The following is an 18083-nucleotide window of genomic DNA, read 5'->3' as shown; positions in this document are numbered from 1 at the left end:
AGTGCTTGTGATTGGCCTCTTTATAATATCTATTTCTTCCTGGTTCAGTCTCAGAAGGTTGTGCTTTTCTAAGAATTTGTCCATTTCTTCCAGGTTGTCCATTTTATTGGCATAGAGTTGTTTGTAGTAATCTCTCATGATTCTTTGTATTTCTGCAATGTCAGTTGTTACTTCTCCTTTTTCATTTCTAGTTCTGTTGATTTGAGTCTTCTCCCTTTTTTTCTTGATGAGTCTGGCTAATGTTTTATCAATTTTGTTTATCTTCTCAAAGAACCAGCTTTTAGTTATATTCATCTTTGCTATTGTTTCCTTCATTTCTTTTTCATTTATTTCTGATCTGATTTTTATGATTTCTTTCCGTCTGCTAACTTTGGGGGTTTTTTTTGTTCTTCTTTCTCTAATTTCTTTTTGTGTAAAGTTAGGTTGTTTACTTGAGATGTTTCTTTTTACTTGAGGTAGGACTGTATTGCTATAAATTTCCCTCTTAGAACTTCTTTTGCTGCATCCCATAGGTTTTGGGTCTTTGTGTTTTCATTGTCATTTGTTTCTAGGTATTTTTTGATTTCCTCTTAGATTTCTTCAGTGACCTCTTGGTTATTTAGTAACATATTGTTTAGCCTCCAAGTGTTTGTATTTTTTACAGTTTTTTTCTTGTAATTGATATCTAGTCTCATAGCCTTGTGGTCAGAAATGATACTTGATACGATTTCAATTTTCTTAAATTTACCAAGGCTTCATTTGTGACCCAAGATATGATCTATCCTGGAGAATGTTCCATGAGCACTTGAGAAGAAAGTGTATTCTGTTTTTGGTTGGAATGTCCTATAAATATCAATTAAGTCCATCTTGTTTAATGTGTCATTTAAAGCTTTTGTTTCCTTATTTATTTTCATTTTGGATGATCTGTCCATCAGTGAAAGTGGGGTGTTAAAGTTCCCTACTATGATTGTGTTACTGTCAATTTCCCCTTTTATGACTGTTAGCATTTGCCTTATGTATTGAGGTGCTCCTATGTTGGGTGTATGAATATTTACAATTGTTATATCTTCTTCTTGGATTGATCCCTAGATCATTATGTAGTGTTCTTCTTTGTCTCTTGTAATAGTCTTTAAAGTCTCTTTTGTCTGATATGAGAATTGCTACTCCAGTTTTCTTTTGATTTCCATTTTCATGGAATATCTTTTTCCATCCCCTCACTTTCAGTCTGTATGTGTCCCTAGGTCTGAAGTGGGTCTCCTGTAGGCAGCATATATATGGGTCTTATTTTTGTATCCATTCAGCCAGTCTGTGTCTTTTGGTTGGAGCATTTAATCCATTTACATTTAAGGTAGTTATCAATATGTATGTTCGTATTACCATTTTCTTAACTGTTTTGGGTTTGTTATTGTAGGTCTTTTCCTTCATTTGTGTTTCATGCCTAGAGAAGTTGGATTTGTTGTAAAGCTGGTTTGGTGGTGCTGAATTCTCTTAGCTTTTGCTTGTCTGTCAAGGTTTTACTTTCTCCATTGAATGTGAATGATATCCTTGCTGTGTAGAGTAATCTTGGTTGTAGGTTTTTCCTTTTCATCACTTTAAATATGTCCTGCTACTCCCTTCTGGCTTGCAGAGTTTCTGCTGAAAGTTCAGCTCTTAACCTTATGGGGATTCCCTTGTATGCTATTTGTTGATTTTCCCTTGCTGCTTTTAATATTTTTTCTTGGTATTTAATTTTTGTTAGTTTGATTAATACGTGTTGGCATGTTTCTCCTTGTATTTATCCTGTATGGGACTCTCTGTGCTTACTGGACTTGATTATTTCCTTTCCCATATTAGGGAAGTTTTCTACTATAATCTGTTCAAATATTTTCTCAGTCCCTTTCTTTTTCTTTTCTTCTCCTGGGACCCCTATAATTTGAATGTTGGTGTGTTTAGTGTTGTCCCAGAGGTCTCTGAGACTATCCTCAATTCTTTTCATTCTTTTTTCTTTATTCTGCTCTGCAGTAGTTATTTCCACTATTTTATCTTCCAGGTCACTTATCCGTTCTTCTACCTCAGTTATTCTGCTATTGATTCCTTCTAGATAATTTTTAATTTTATTTATTTTGTTGTTCATCATTGGTTGTTTGCTCTTCAGTTCTTCTAGGTCCTTTTTAAATGTTTCTTGTATTTTCTCATTTCTATTTCCATGATTTTGGATCATCTTTACTATCATTACTCTGAATTCCTTTTCAGGTGGATTGCCTATGTCCTCTTCATTTGTTTGGTCTGGTGGGTTTTTACCTTGCTCCTTCATCTGCTGTGTGTTTCTATGTCTTCTCATTTTGCTTAACTTACTGTGTTTGGTGTCTCCTTTTCACAGGCTGCAGGTTCATATTTCCCATTGTTTTTGGTATTTGCCCCCAGTGGGTAATGTTGGTTCAGTGCATTGTGTAGGCTTCCTCGTGGAGGGGACTGATGCCTGTGTTCTGGTGGATGAGGCTGGATCTTGTCTTTCTGCTGGGTAGGACTGTGTCCAGTGGTGTGTTTTGGGGTGTCTGTGACCTTATAATGATTTTAGGCAGCCACTCTGCTAATGGATGCGGTTGTGTTCCTGTCTTGCTAGTTGTTTGGCATAGGATGTCCAGAAATGTAGCTTGCTGGTCATCAAGTGGAGCTGGGTGTTAGTGTTGAGACGGAGATCTCTGGGAGGGCTTTCACCATTTGATATTAGGTGGAGCCAGGAGGTCTCTGGTGGACCAGTGTCTGTACTTGGCTCTCCCACCTCAGAGGCACAGGCCTGATACCTGGCCAGGGCACGAAGACCCTGTCAGCCACACGGCTCAGAAGAAAAGGGACAAAAGAAGCATGAAATAAATAAAATAAACTTAAAAATAAAAAAGCATTATTAAAAATATAAAAATTAAAAAGGAAAAAAAGAAGGAAAGAAGAGAGCAAGCAAACTAACAAACAAATCCACCAATGATATTAAGCACCAAAAATTATACACACACAAAAAAAAAACCCAACAGACAGAACCCTAGCACAAATGGTAAAAGCAGAGCTTTACAGACAAAATTACAGAAAGAAGTATACACATACACAGTCACAAAAAGAGAAAAAGGAAAAAAAAATCTATATATAAAAAAAAGAAATAGGAAGAGAGTAGCAAAATCAATAAACAAATCTACCAGTAATAATTAACTGTATATACTAAACTAAGATAAACATAAAGCCAGGAATAAATTAGATGCAGGAAGCAAGCCCCAAGTCTATAGTTGCTCCCAAAGTCCACTGCCTCAATTTTGGGATGATTCATCGTCTATTCATGTATTCCAGAGATGATGGGTATATGAAGTTGATTGTGGGGATTTAACTCGCTGCTCCTGAACCTGCATGGAGAGATTTCCCTTTCTCTTCTTTGTTCGCACAGCTCCTGGGGTTCAGCTTTGGATTTGGCCCCGCCTCTGTGTGTAGGTCGCCTGAGGCCATCTGTTCCCCACCCAGACAGGACGGGGTTAAAGTAGCAGCCGATTAGGGGGCTCTGGCTCACTCAGGCCGGTGGGAGGGAGGGGTACAGAATGCGGGGCAAGCCTGTGGCGGCAGAGGCCTCCGTGACATTGCACCAGCGTGAGGCGTGCCATGTGTTCTCCCGGGGAAGTTGTTCCTGGGTCACGGGACCCTGGCAGTGGCGGGCTGCAACAGGCTCCCAGGAGGGGAGGTGTAGATAGTGACCTGTGCTTGCACACAGGTTTCTTGGTGGCTACAGCAGCAGCCTTAGCACTTCATGTCCGTCTGTGGGGTCTGTGCTGATAGCTGCGGCTCACACCCATCTCTGGAGGTCGTTTAGGCGCTGCTCTGAATCACCTCTCCTTGTTCACCCCGAAACAATGGTCTCTTGCCTCTTCAGCAGGTCCAGACTTTTTCCCGGACTCCCTCCCAGCTAGCTGTGGCGCACTAGCCCCCTTCAGGCTGTGTTCACGCAGCCAACCCCAGTCCTCTCTCTGAAATCTAAGCTCCGAAGCCCGAGCCTTAGCTCCCAGCCCCCGCCCGCCCCGTGGGGTGAGCAGACAAGCCTCGGGCTGGTGAGTGCTGGTCGGCACTGATCCTCTGTGCAGGAATCTCTCCACTTTGCCCTCCACACCCCTGTTGCTGTGCTCTCCTCCGCGGCTCCGAAGCTTCCCCCTCCGCCACCCACAGTCTCCCCCCACGAAGGGGCTTCCTAGTGTATGGAAACTTTTCCTCCTTCACAGCTCCCTCCCAGTGGTGCAGGGCCCATCCCTATTCTTTTGTCTCTGTTTTTTCTTTTTTCTTTTGCCCTACCCAGGTATGTGGGGAGTTTCTTGCCTTTTAGTAGGTCTGAGGTCTTCTGCCAGCATTCAGTAGGTGTTCTGTAGGAGATGTTCCACATGTAGATGTATTTCTGATGTATTTGTGGGGAGGAAGGTGATCTCCACGTCTTACTCCTCCACCATCTTGGTGGTCTTCCAGGCCTGCCTTTCTTGTTTGCCCATTCCTGGTTAACCTTAGCATTGTCCACCAAGTAGCATAAACGAGAAACATAAGTCATTTTCGAATATACTCTTTCTCCATCCACCATTCCCTCAGTCACCAAATCCTACCAATTATACTGCCTTAGTGCTGTACTTTCCTTCCTTAGTATAATAGTATCTACCTCCCGCCCCTGCTACTTCTTTGTTTCAGGGCATTGTCACATCTCAATGTTTTGTAATTTCCCTGGACTCTTAAATATCTTCTGCCCTTCATTCCAGCCCCTTTTAAATCATTTTCTACAAAGTTATACTTCTGAAATGTCATTCTTGTTATATCGCTGCTTAAAATCCTGTTACATCTTCCCATAGCCACTAGGAGTAAAGTCTAATGCTAGTCCACACAAAATATCAATACTTCATCATCTAACTGTGGCTTTGTCTCTAACCTCATATTCCGTCACTCTTCTACATATAGTTTTTGATCCAGTCATACTGTACCCAGTTCCCTGAACATTTTATGCTATTTCATCTCTCTGCCTCCATACCTTTGTACTTGGCAATGCCATGCCTGGAATCCTCCATTTTATGACTTACTAACTTTTTCTGTATGTTTGTATCTTTCTTCGTTGGTACGTATTTTGACTCAAACCATCTTTTTTCCTAACTCCTGCTGGGTTGGGATAAAGCAAGACCTTGTTAGTGTCAAGAAAGTACTTAATAAGGTCAATGTGTGACAGTGTCAATAACATTTTAAAAGCACAATTTGTCACAGCTAATGGCAATATGGATAATGTGTCTGAGAATGTCCTAGAGTTGGCAGTTATTGTACTATATAGCTCTGTGAATTGTGATCAAACAGATAGATGTTTGTATAGTTTTCAAAGCTGATGAGTTACAGTAAATAAAAGGTTCTAGCATTTTCCCAGGAATTTTGTGAAGATATTTTATGTTTAAATATTTTCCCCTCTATCACTTAAGAAACTGAATGCAATTTCTTTTTGTAGTAGTATATCTCGTCAATAAAATTTGAAACATTTAATGACTATTCACCCATTGTATTTTAAACATTTTATTGGCAACAGTTAGGGGTTACAAAGAAAACCCTAAGCAAATACAGAGCCATATCTTGAGGAAGCTTGAAATTTATTTTGTGATATTTCACTCTCTATACCACACCCCACACCCCAGGATGAAGACAATAGAACCCTGTGACTAAAGAATGTAGGTGATTATTATACAAAGAATGTATCCTATTATGGTAAAAGAAGGATTATAATGTTATAGAAAAATTGATAGTAATTCAGTTTAGTATAGTTATGCATGGCAGAAATTATTGGATGCTTTCTTATATGTGCAAAGTTGGTGGTTTTTATCTACATGTTTATGCATTTGTTAAATGGGTTATATAGATATCATGTAAAAATCTCCATATAATATAGGGAGATCATTTAATAACATTGCAAATACAGAAACTTTTTTTACTGGTTAAAAATCATAATCATAGTTCTAGCCTAGTATGTTTATCAATAATGGAGAAAATTCAGACTTCCTATTATTTTTGAATTTTAGTTCTCATGGAAGCTAAATTTAAATCAAATAAATATGGCAGATCATTTTGAACCTTAGATACATTATAAAGAAACTAAGCAACAGATGAAACCTGGCTAGTGGACTCTGTGATTTCTATTTAAAGGTACTTGTTTTCTTTCCAGTACAGGGAAAAATGCTATTCAGCAATGCCTGATTTGTGCATTATAGTGTGGTAGAAAGACTCTACCTAAAAGATTCTACCTAAAAGATTCTACCTAAAAGACTAAAAGTCATGAGGCCTGAGTTCAAATCCAATCTTTGTGTTTTATTATTAGCTATACAGTCTTGGGCAAATCATCTAATCTTCCTAGGTTTTCAGTTTCCTTATCTTTAAATGAGGATATCGGACCAGAGTATTTTATGTTCTTTCTAGCTTTCAAATCCCGTAATCCTTTATTTTCTATCTCTGGAGTTGGAGTTTTGTTTTTTGAAAGTAGATTGATTTTTCATTGTAAGAGGACAATATCGTTCAATCATGCTCTTAAAGATTTATATACTTGGAAGTCGAACAATGCCAATTTTGAAAGTTCCACTATTCAGAAATGAGTTTTATACTGCTTTAGAGCTTAGGTTTTAGATATTAGGCCAGAATCCTTTTTAAAGTGTCCAGTGCAGTGCTATTGAGTCAAACTTTCTGCAGTCTCCTATATCCGTGCTGTCCAATATGGGAGCCACTAGCCACATGTGGCTGTTCAACACTTGAACTGTAATTAATGAAACTGAGCAACAGCATTTTAAATTTTATTTAATTATAATTAAGCTAAATTTAAATTGTAGTCAGTGGCTCTGTATTGAACAGCATGCTCATGTGTGTGTGTGTGTGTGTGTATGTGATGTGTGTATTTGTGTGCACATCTATGCTGAATAGGGAGTTGAGGGAGTAGGGTGGAAGGAAGTAAAGGAGAGTGAGAGGCCATTGTTTTGGATGATGGGATGCTGTCCATAGGTCACTGTTCAGGATATATATAAAGTGGAATGTAACACATTCCGGAAACCATTTTCTATCTCTCTTCCTCCCTTCCCCCCTCCCTCTCTCCCTCTCTCTTCCTTTTCTTTCTTTCTTTCTTTTCTTTCTTTCTTTCTTTCTTTCTTTCTTTCTTTCTTTCTTTCTTTCTTTCTTTCTTTCTTTCTTTCTTTCTTTCTTCCTTTCACATTCCATTATGTATTATGATAACCACTTTATTTTTATTGAGGTATACTTGATAACCATAAGATAACCATTTTATATACTAGACAGCATATTAAAATAATTATATGTTTTTCTAATTAACCTATAGTTTCAAAGTTAGGTATTCCCAATATTTTAAACATGATGCACTAGTTAAATTTTATTATCTTACCCATCCTTAAAATATTTTGTTGTGTTAATCTAGGAATGGATTCTATGAGGCATCTGGAATGTGCTGGAAATTATACTGTATTTGGAGTAAAGTGATATGTTTAGAATCATGAATTTCCTCCTTGCTGTGTCACCTTGTATAAGTTATTTATCTGCTTTGAGCCTCAGCTTCATCATCTGTGAAATAAGGATAATAGTAGCACTTATCTCATGGTTTTTGTGAGGGTGAGATTAGATGGTGAATTATGTAAAGCTCCTAAGTTGGTAACAAAAACTAATACAATATATTAATGATGATAATAGTTTGGAGGTTTGTATTTAGCTATGAATTCAGAATCCACACAATGGGTATTTCATATTTATAATTAAGTAATAATATACTCTGCCCTATAAACTAATTACATTTTAAAATTTTAACTTTGTAAATAGTGACAATTGGATTGATTTTGTTCCTATCCTCTGAAAAGGGCAGTAATTGTGTAGTAGTATAAAGGAGTGGAGATAATTAAGATGAGTTTTTTTGTTCTCCACATCCATACAATGTAAATATTCCTATTAAAGAGCATTGCTTTAGCAGATTATGTTGGAAAATGACATGATAGTATGAATATTCATCTTATGCTATTTGTAAGTAATTAGATATCTTTAAGAATTTGATAAACAGTAAATAGTACATTGATAAACCAGTGCTGTTACCTGTTTAAACTACTGACTTCAAAGTGTGTGCTATTTTTCACTATAGTCAATGGATGTAACTTCTTTTTTTAGCATTTAGTTATATATCATACATTGTGTGTTAAATGAGTATTTAAAAGCATTGCAACATTTATATTATTAAATGTAAAATTATTTTGATGTTACATTCATTAATTTTTTTGGCTTTGACTATTTTTATAATTTCCTGATCCAAATACTTTTATTGTATAAAGGTACAATTCCAAGACTCATTAACTTGTTTCTTATGGAAATGTTCTCTTTGCTTGTAGGGTATTAATACAAGCCATTAAGCTAGAATTTCTTCTGGCAAAAACAATCCTAGCAGATGGCAACTTTTCTCTCTATTAATTTTGGATTGGACATGTATTTTGGCTTGTTCGGTCAGGTCAGAGTTGTAACATAACAAGAATCATTCATGCAAATACAGTCATAATATACCTATGGACTCATACAGTATGCAAATTTATATTCCAGCCTACTGAAACTATATGAAGACTTAAACATTTTCTTACTGTAAACAGGAAGGTTAAGTAACCCATTAAGGCATAAGCATCATAATAACTTATCTGATATGACTTTTGAGGTAATGCCAAGTCAATGGCAAATATTTAGTCAGATGTCTAAGTGATTTAGCTTGACATTTGAGCATTCATAAGAATTGGACTGAATTGTTCAATTATCATTTAGATAGCTAGTAATGTTAGAGACAGCCTCAATAATCCCTTTTAATGCATGCAACTTTTGATTTTTGAACCTGGATGTGAGCTAGATAGGCTAATCTCCCCCAAAACAGCTTAAATGCATAAGATAAAGATATAACAATAAAAGCAATATAGCTTTTAATATTTGTCTCTACTTGAAAAAAATCACTATCATAATAACAGGTCTGGATGTGGTCAAGTCAAAATACATTTGAAATATTTTTCTTTTGCTGATGTGTTTTTCCATACTAACTATTGATTTATTTGTGCCCCTTTCTATATATACTTAACATATTTACTAAATCTGGTATTTTACAGTGGTCCCCTTGCAGTCAGCTCTTTGAACACTACTAGACTCATTGCGTACTTTAAAAATAATAAATTTCAGTGTGCAGCTCTTAAACTATTAGCCAATTGCCTTAGACGTGAGCAGCATTTTCCAAAAATGAGGAATAATCTTTGGAACACTTGGCAGTTAGCATTTGGTTGACACTCTCCTAGCTTGCAATTACCGGAAAATAACTCCCTCCTCTTTTATAATAGGGAACCTCAATAACAGAAGAAAACCAAAACCCATTTTCCAGCATCAGTCTAAGTAATGAATCACCTTTACTTGAAAACAAGCTCTTATATTTACTTTACCATGCAATGCACATTAGTATTTGTGTCATAGTGCCTTCTAGTTGATCTTAATTCACTTGCATTTATTTTTTTATATAGTAAATTAATTCATCTTATTCATATAGTTTACTACTCTATATTTTGTGCAAATCTATCCAATAATAGAATGGAGAGAGTGTAACTCAGTGTAATAATATCTCTAAGTTATCACTGTTCTCTGTTTAACATCAGGGTACTTTTATAGCTTTGTTTGAGTTATTTTAGAAAAGTGTTTATAACCATATAGAATTGAGGCCAAGCGCCCTCTGAGGACAGCTGGATATGAAAGATACATTTCATGATCTTTTTAAAGGGCTCTGTATCCACACTGTTGGAACTTGGAGTTTCTCAGAGAAAGTTTAATATTCCTTCATATTGTTTAGCAAAGCATAGCAGTACTTGACCAACCATCATATCTTCGTTAGAATTTCTCTGGACATTAGAAACTCTATTGTTATTTTTTTTGTTTCTACTGTAAAGTCATAATCATTATACTTATATAAACATTTGCATTTCTTGATGTATTTCTTAATATATGTATGTATTCCTTTAGTAAATGGAAAAAAATTTCTAAATGCATTATTTCTTTAATTTAAAAAAACTTTTTTTTAACAAAGTTTACTTTCTAATTGCAGGTGGCCTGCATGCAGTTTATAAATGCCCTTGTCACATCTCCTTATGAGCTTGATTTTCGAATACATTTAAGGAATGAATTCCTTCGTTCAGGACTAAAAACAATGTTACCAGTAAGTGGAATGTGCACATTTATTATGCTTATGAACTTTAATGTTTTTCTCTCTTTAGACAAAAGTACTTTCAGCAAAGTAAATAAATGTGCCTTGCCGTTTCCTTTTGTAAAGCACTGGACATTTTGTAAGCTTTTTGATATTGCAGTAGTGTTAGTCTCTACATAAAACTGATGATTCGGAATTCAGCTAATGGTATGTCCAGAAGTGATGGCTTTTTTGGTCTTCTTGAAGTCGAAAGGGAACTTTTCTTTGACTTTGAATACTGAGAACATAAAAGACTCCTATTTTTTTGCCATTTCAATTTTTCATTAAAATTTTTTGCTTTCCTCTTTGATAACTTAGATTGATTTCCTTTATATTCAGCATTAAGTATGCATAAAATTTTGATTAGTATATTCTAGACACATAACATAAGGATGGTATTCTTGTTATAAATCCGTAGCATCTTTTCTAAAGAACAATTTTATTTCTTAAATTGAGTGTGGATATCTGCACTAATTGTGATACTGTTAAAAACATTTTTGAAATAACGTTATAGACTTGTTCTAAGATAAATGAGCACACTTATTTTATAAATAGAAATACAACTACCATGACTTTATACTTAGTATGTTAACTAAAGAAGGATTTTGTTCAAGACCATGGCATTTTTAAAGGAGACAAGTAAAATCTCACTAGTTTCTTTATTTAAACTACTTAGACCATACCTGATAAACAAGAAGTAAATGTAGGGGTAGGGAATAAAAGGACTGAGGAAAGAAAAAACAAAATAAAACAAATGTCAATGAGCGTGTATATAAGGTATTCCTAGGGTATTAGAAATAGCAAAATCAGGGGTATTTCCTGGTGAGGGACTAGTGTGTAGCATGCATCTGTAACTTGTCTTCTGATAGTCTTAACTGAAAGTGGTTGAAACTCATCATCATAAAATATACAATTGGGTCTATTGAAACCCATTTTAATAAGATATATGATTGGGTCTGTGAGGTTTTAGAAATTTCTATGTCAATTCCACTTTGAATGGTTCTTTCATCCATGACTTTAAAAAGCAAGGAATTGGTTGCAGTGAATCAAAGCATCATCGTAAGTGACCCGAATAGAGGTTCAATATGCAGTTAACTTAGGCACATTCACTAGTTATAGTGTATGTAACACACATTCTTTTTTTTGTCACAAATCTCTCCTCATGAAAAGTCTGTGGTCTTATGTAGCTAGAGGTAATATTACAGTCCTCATTCTAGTGTGCTTTTGAATTGCCTACTCAGTGTTTCCATCCTTGTCCTCTTGGAGCTGGTCCTCTGTTTCTGGGAGAGTAATCATGTCTTTGGACACTTGTTGGCCTCAGGGGCTCCTGAAGATCCTCTACTCATTTACTAATATGCCATGTTTTTCTGCCTTAGTTATTGCTGTCTATTCCAGCTTTCATTTCCCTATGTCTATTTATAATTAAACATTCGTTTTCTACCGTATGCTACTGAATGGCTGGTCAAGAAAACTGTGACTCTCAATTTATTTAAGTCCTCATCTTTTCAGAAAGGGTATGCACAGTAGCTCTTGTCCTTACCTTTTGCACATTTGCCAGGGTGTGCTCATTTCTGCTGGGTTCAGTGGTCTCATGGTATTTTTCCTTTGGTTGCATTGACAGCTAAGATTTTGCATCAGTGTTTCTTAGCTACACTTTCGCATTGGCCCTATAGCTGTATATAAAGCCCCTTGCAGTACCCTGTACCTCTTAACTTATGCTTCCAGCTAGATTTTTCTTTAACTATCACATCTCTTCAGTATGCCCTGATTCTTAGATCTCAGGGATCCTTCAGCAAGAGGAAAGTGAGAAGTGTCATGTTTCTGCCTCTTAAAGTTTTGGAATAGAACCTACAAGGATTCTCAATTTCTTTTTCTTCCTGTGACAATGGAGTGAAATATGGCTAAATAGGGCTCTGGTTCTCAAGAAGTTGGGCATGTCCCCCTAAAGAGAGTCTATCTTATTGGGGGTAGGGCAGAGATGTTTGGTTTGAAAGAAAATAATCCTCCCCAGGTATTTCTGATATACAATATGAGAATCAGAATCTAGGCAGATAGACCCTGAGATTAGAGGTCCTTCCCTTAATACCATACATTTCACTACTGTTGCTGTTGTCCTTGTAGTTTTATTATCACAATTTGGAGCAAAAGTCAGAATGGTCATGCTTTAATGTATACTAGATGTACATAACATGTCAACTGCTGTCTAGCTATCTAATTTACTAAATATTTACATTTCAACTACTAGAATTTATAGTAATATCAAACATCTTTTACACATGCATGGGAGCCTAATAATATATTCATAGATGAGTCTTTAATATCCTGGCTTTTATCCTATTTACTCTTATTTTATACATTGTTCTAACAGGAGGAGCTTCCTAATTTTCTGGAATATATCATATTCAAAGCAGCAAATTAGACGTGGCTAGGGCTAATATAAATTGTTGGTACATGGATCAAAAATTATAAATATCTGGAATCATTAGGTGTTGGGGAAGAATAGTTCTTAATAGTTCTTAGTATTTCAGTAATCCATGAGACCATCATTGTAGTAGAGTGAAACTTTTGTTTCATATAATTATTAGAATCCTCAAGACAAGGACAGTTATTTTAATTACATTCTGTAGAAATTTATTTTCAAAATTTGCCCTGTCTCTATAGATAAATTATGATGTTTAAAGAGAGTTTATATTTCACTTACATGGAAAATTTACTTTTTATAAATTTGCTTTAGTAATTTGGGACAAATGAGTTATTAAACACTATATAGTGATTTTTAAAATAGTATTTTCTCTGTAGTTAACTTACATTGATTTCTTGTGAAGTTTTCTCCATCTGCCTTTTAGTTAGTTAAATAAATTAAGAAAATATTAGATAAGTCAGATATGTGAAGGAACAAGATAGTAAGAAATTGTGTCTGTAGGCAGCAGGCATTCTAAACTTCTTTTAAAAGACCGACAAACCCTTTCTTACTCTTTTGAAGAATCAATTTTGATTGCTTGACTGGTAATCAGTCATGTGCTGGTAATGGACTTTGATTTCCTTTGAAGTACACCATATTATAGAGACTTAACTATATGTTTTAGAGAATCTGCTGAAAATATTCCGTATCTGTACAGCAAATCTGTTTAAAAAATAACTGAAACATATTTACAGTATTTCACGTAATTATTAGTAGTGTAATTCAGTAATTTTATGCCATTCTTCATTTAAAATACAAACTTCAGTGATGCATTTCCCTTTTTTCAATGGGGTATCTGTCACATTTGTGCTATATGAAACTTTTATTAATTCATTAAATGTTTATTTTATCAAAATTTTTGAATATACCTTTCAAGGTTTGACATTTGAATGAAAGGAAGTTTTTTATATATGTGTGTGTATGTAGATCATATATATTTTAACGGAGCATTATTAATGAACACTATGAGATATTTCATTTATACATATCTATATTTTTATATTGTGCTGTACATGTTCACATACTATATATCTTATATAAATAATGTGTTGTCCTAATTAAAAACTGAAATAAATATTTAACCAGTTATTTTCACTGAAAATATTTTAATCATGAAGGTTGAGTCCATGTTTTGTAAAGTTCTGATGCTGATTAAATGACAGTATTTAATTAACTTGTTTTTTCTATTTTTCAAACATATTTGAATGTGTTAAAGTCTGATAGTGAACATCTAAGAAAGAATAGCTTATGACATAAGAATAAGGAAAAAATCCATATTATAAAACGTATTAAAGGTTTTTTTTTTTGAGAGATTGAAAGTGTATTCTTATCAGCTCCTTACATTACCCATGAAGTTTTTTTTTTTTAACATCTTTATTGGAGTATAATTGCTTTACAATGGTGTGTTAGTTTCTGCTTTATAACAAAGTGAATCAGCTATACATATACATATGTTCCCATATCTCTTCCCTCTTGCGTCTCCCTCCCTCCCACCCTTCCTATCCCACGTATTAAAGGTTTTTTCTGCAATGACCAGCATATTGGGTGTGTCTGGCTCCTGCTCTTTTCTGAATTGAGTTCAGAAATCACCTGATAATATAACTCACCAATGTTAGATAACTTTAATTCCAATAAATTTCTTCATTCCCTTTCAAAGTGGAAAGTTAGACCTAAAACAGATTATTACTCAAGAGGAAACTAAGTTTAAATACATGTATTTGTTATGTATTTTATATGCAATTATATAGAAACATATTAATATTTTCATATGCTCTGTAGGTAAATTATTATGTATGTGAACGTTAGAAAAAGAACACCTAGAAATTGCATAAATTTGTGTTTGGCTTCAGTAATAGCGGTTGCATCTCCATTTAAAATCGTCCTATTGAACAAAAATAGAAACAAAAAAATGGATCCGAGTTTGTTTAATCGACCTAATTTGAAGTACACCGTGCTTGCATTTCCTTTTAGAGTTCAAGCTCAGCTCTGAACATCCTAGTCTCTCTTTCGGTATCACCCTTGAGCATCCACAGTTGTGATTATCGATTTGGGTTTTGAAAGCGGCAACTTAATGGACACATATTAAAAGATATTCCAGGTGATATATATTAAGCCCAACAATCTCTAGTGTGGCATGCTTCCAAAGATTTTGTTTATACTATGATTTTGAAAATTATCAGAGGTTTGTAATGCATGTGCTTATAATGTATTACAAAAACAGGTCTCTTTGATGCCCAAGTTGGTATTTTGTGATTCGGCTAAGCAAAAATAAAAGGTGGGGGAGGAGGCTAGTTGTGCATCTTGATTAAAAAGTCCTGACGCCTTTTTGCTTTAAAATCACAAAATGTCATTTAAAGTAAATTTGTTTTTACAACTTTCCACGCCATACTTGGGACTGTTGTCCTTGAATATATCCTTGCATTTGTTCTTCATTAATACAATTGATCTATATTCGCATTTTTTGCCAGAGGCATATGTGAATATTCTAACTGCATGAGTTCTTTTGCGATCTTTGATTAGTGTGTTTAGTCAAAACGACAGCATTTAATGTGGGTTTGTAGCAATTAGTTTTTTTCCCTTGCGAAAGTGATCGTTAATTTTTTAATGTGAGTCGTCAAAATTTGGAGCATGAAAAGAAATGAGGTGAATGCAATGAGGTTCTTTCATTTTAAAATAGAAAAACAGAGTACGTTTACTTTCTTTCAGGAAACCAAGTGCCTGGGTCAATATTTGAAATTGCTTCTGTGTACGTAGATGAATAATAGTGTCAGGCCTTTATTGCCAAAGTACGGGGTTGTCAAATTGTTATTCGTCTGTTAAGTTTTCTGTTTATATATTAGGATCTGAAAGAAAAAGAGAACGACGAGCTTGATATTCAGTTGAAAGTATTTGATGAGAACAAAGAGGACGACCTAACTGAATTATCACACCGTCTCAATGACATTCGAGCAGAAATGGAATATCCTTTTGACGAACCACAGAAATCATTTTGCATGTACTGTGAAAAAGGGATTTGTGGGTGATTTTGTGAACCATTATTAGAATTCTTGTCTGCCGGCCCAATTTATATCCATTTATTTATATTAGAACTTCACGATGATGCTGTCCTTGAGATTCATGTTGAAGAATTGTCAGACTGTCCTGATGATTTACACAGACTGTATTGAAATCCACACAGTGGCTTGCTGCATTATAGGTTTACTCTGCTCAACGGTCTTGAATAGACAAGAGCCTAAGGCAGTATTCCTCATGGATAAGGATTTTTGGGGGGAAAAGTTCCGTGAGTTCATATGTGACTATAGGTAATATACTTTTTCAGTTTATTAAATGGTACTCCAGTGATTTAGAGATATCATTCAATTCAAATAGATGTCTTATTCTCAATCCAAATATTTTGGTTCCTTAGCGGGGGGAAAAAAGTTTAGATGTGATAGGGTCTGACTATAACAAGGATGCTAGAGTAGAAGCATTTGAGTCAAATACAACTAGCATATAATCTTCCTATGGCAATGATTTTATACAAAATGATTTTAGATCTAAAAGATGGTTGTCATAGCATTGCTGGCCATTTGTTTCACACCCATTAAATTTCTTACTTATGGGTTCTGGGGAAATTGGGAAATACTTCAGAACGAAAATGACCTTTGAGCTGGACTTTTTCTCTATAACGTCTTCTTCCATCTTTCTCCTCACTCTACAGTGCTTTGCTTGCATCTGCCTTATTTATATACACTTCTTTGTGCCTATGAGATGGAGGGCACAAGTGTTTCAACTTTTTCCTCCAATGTTCCTATCAAAGCGTCTTACACATGAGTACTGGATAAGTGCAATGAATAACAATTTTGTTATTATGAGAGATAATTTCTAGTAATTTCTTATCCTTCATCAGTGACTCTAGTCTACAGTGGTCTCCATAATATTAAATGCTTTTTATATCAATTAATAAATATCTTGCTTTATATAAATTTCTCTTCATCAGAAAGCTATTTTTGGATCTATTCCGTAGCCATCGAAAGGACAGGACCTTATGTGACTTTAACACAACACTCTTACATGGGGTCTAAGAAGTAATCCATCATATACTTAATTCTATTTCAGAGAAAATGTTGACATTTCAGGTTATTTTTAAGATGTTGGATTACATCTCCTCTTCTCCTTTTCTTTTCCATCAATTTTTCTAGGTGCTCGCTTTTCTTATAAAAGTGAATCCATTTTTTAAATCTGTTTTCTAGTTTACTAAAAGCATTTAAACTTCTACCACTCTTTTTATATCCTAAGAAAAATATGTTTCAAGTTCCTTATCAAATACTGACATACAAATGAATGCAAACAGTAGTGATTTCATATGTAGTAAGTGTTTCATCTGTATAAAATAAAACTGGTTTTTATGAACTTTTAGCAGCCCACACAATGCTTATTTGCCTTACTATTTTATGTGGGCAGTGAAAAGACAGGAGTATTGGCTTGCATGCATAATATAGGTTCCCATCACAACCACAGGAAGGTCAAGAAAAAAACATTTTCATTAATGGCATTGCTGTTCTAATGGTACCAACTATAAGCTGGAATTTTAAAATATAATGAACAGCTGATCATTTAAACGTTTAATGGTTAAATGATCTTGGAAATACTCTAAGTCTCTTTCACTTGTTAAAAGATTAAAGTGATCCATAGATTAAATTTCTTTATGGAAATGTTTTAAATACTGGAACATGGAGTTGAAGGTTTAGAAACAGTAATGCAAACAAAATGATATATCAGTGTTTTCAAAACTGAAGCTGCTTTTGTTATGAATGAAACTGTTACCAAGAATCCTTGATTTTTTTCCTTTACTTACTTTCCACTGATATGAATGAAGTGTACCATCTTCTGTATAATATGTTGAAGGACACTGCTGCTGAAAATTACTTATTATCCATTCTACAACATTTTTTGCTCATCAGAAATGATTATTATATCAGGTAAGAGGCTGTTATGAGAGTACAATTTGTATAATTTGAATTGGATTTTAAAGGAAAATTAACAATATAGTGGGGTCTAGACAGTATATGCATATATATATATATATATATATGCATGGAGTATAAGAGTTTGACGACTCTAGATAACATTTTTAAAAAGGTGTCAATCTATTTTTAATTGGGCCAGAAGAATATACTTATAAAAACGGGGTATGCCATTTCAGTAGCAATGAACCCAACAGATTTTACTGACCCTATGATGAATTTTTTTTGTGGCACAGAGTAAGCTCTGAAGAGTCTATGGTAAAACTTTTAAGTCCTCGTACTTTTTTTTTTTTTTTTATGTTCAGTCTACCCTATTCTTCTAGGTCTCTCTCTAGCTGGCTGAAGCCATGTGTAAGATCTGAGCCAACGGACTTGATTGGCTCCTCCT

General features: G+C 34.7%; 1 protein-coding gene across 2 annotated transcripts in view; it reads left to right on the top strand.

Moving 5' to 3' along the window:
- The window catches only part of DIAPH2 (diaphanous related formin 2), a 786790-nt gene that overhangs the window by 243871 nt on the left and 524836 nt on the right, over positions 1-18083 (top strand). For both annotated transcript variants that reach the window (XM_060138052.1, XM_060138051.1), the window contains 3 exons: positions 10091-10201; positions 15530-15648; positions 17534-17650. In XM_060138052.1, the coding sequence (XP_059994035.1) occupies positions 10091-10201; positions 15530-15648; positions 17534-17650 (347 nt within the window). The remainder of the gene's footprint in view (positions 1-10090; positions 10202-15529; positions 15649-17533; positions 17651-18083) is intronic.

Source organism: Lagenorhynchus albirostris, chromosome X (assembly GCF_949774975.1).
Source record: "Lagenorhynchus albirostris chromosome X, mLagAlb1.1, whole genome shotgun sequence".
Taxonomy (NCBI): domain Eukaryota; kingdom Metazoa; phylum Chordata; class Mammalia; order Artiodactyla; family Delphinidae; genus Lagenorhynchus; species Lagenorhynchus albirostris.
This window is presented reverse-complemented; position numbering and strand designations above follow the sequence as displayed.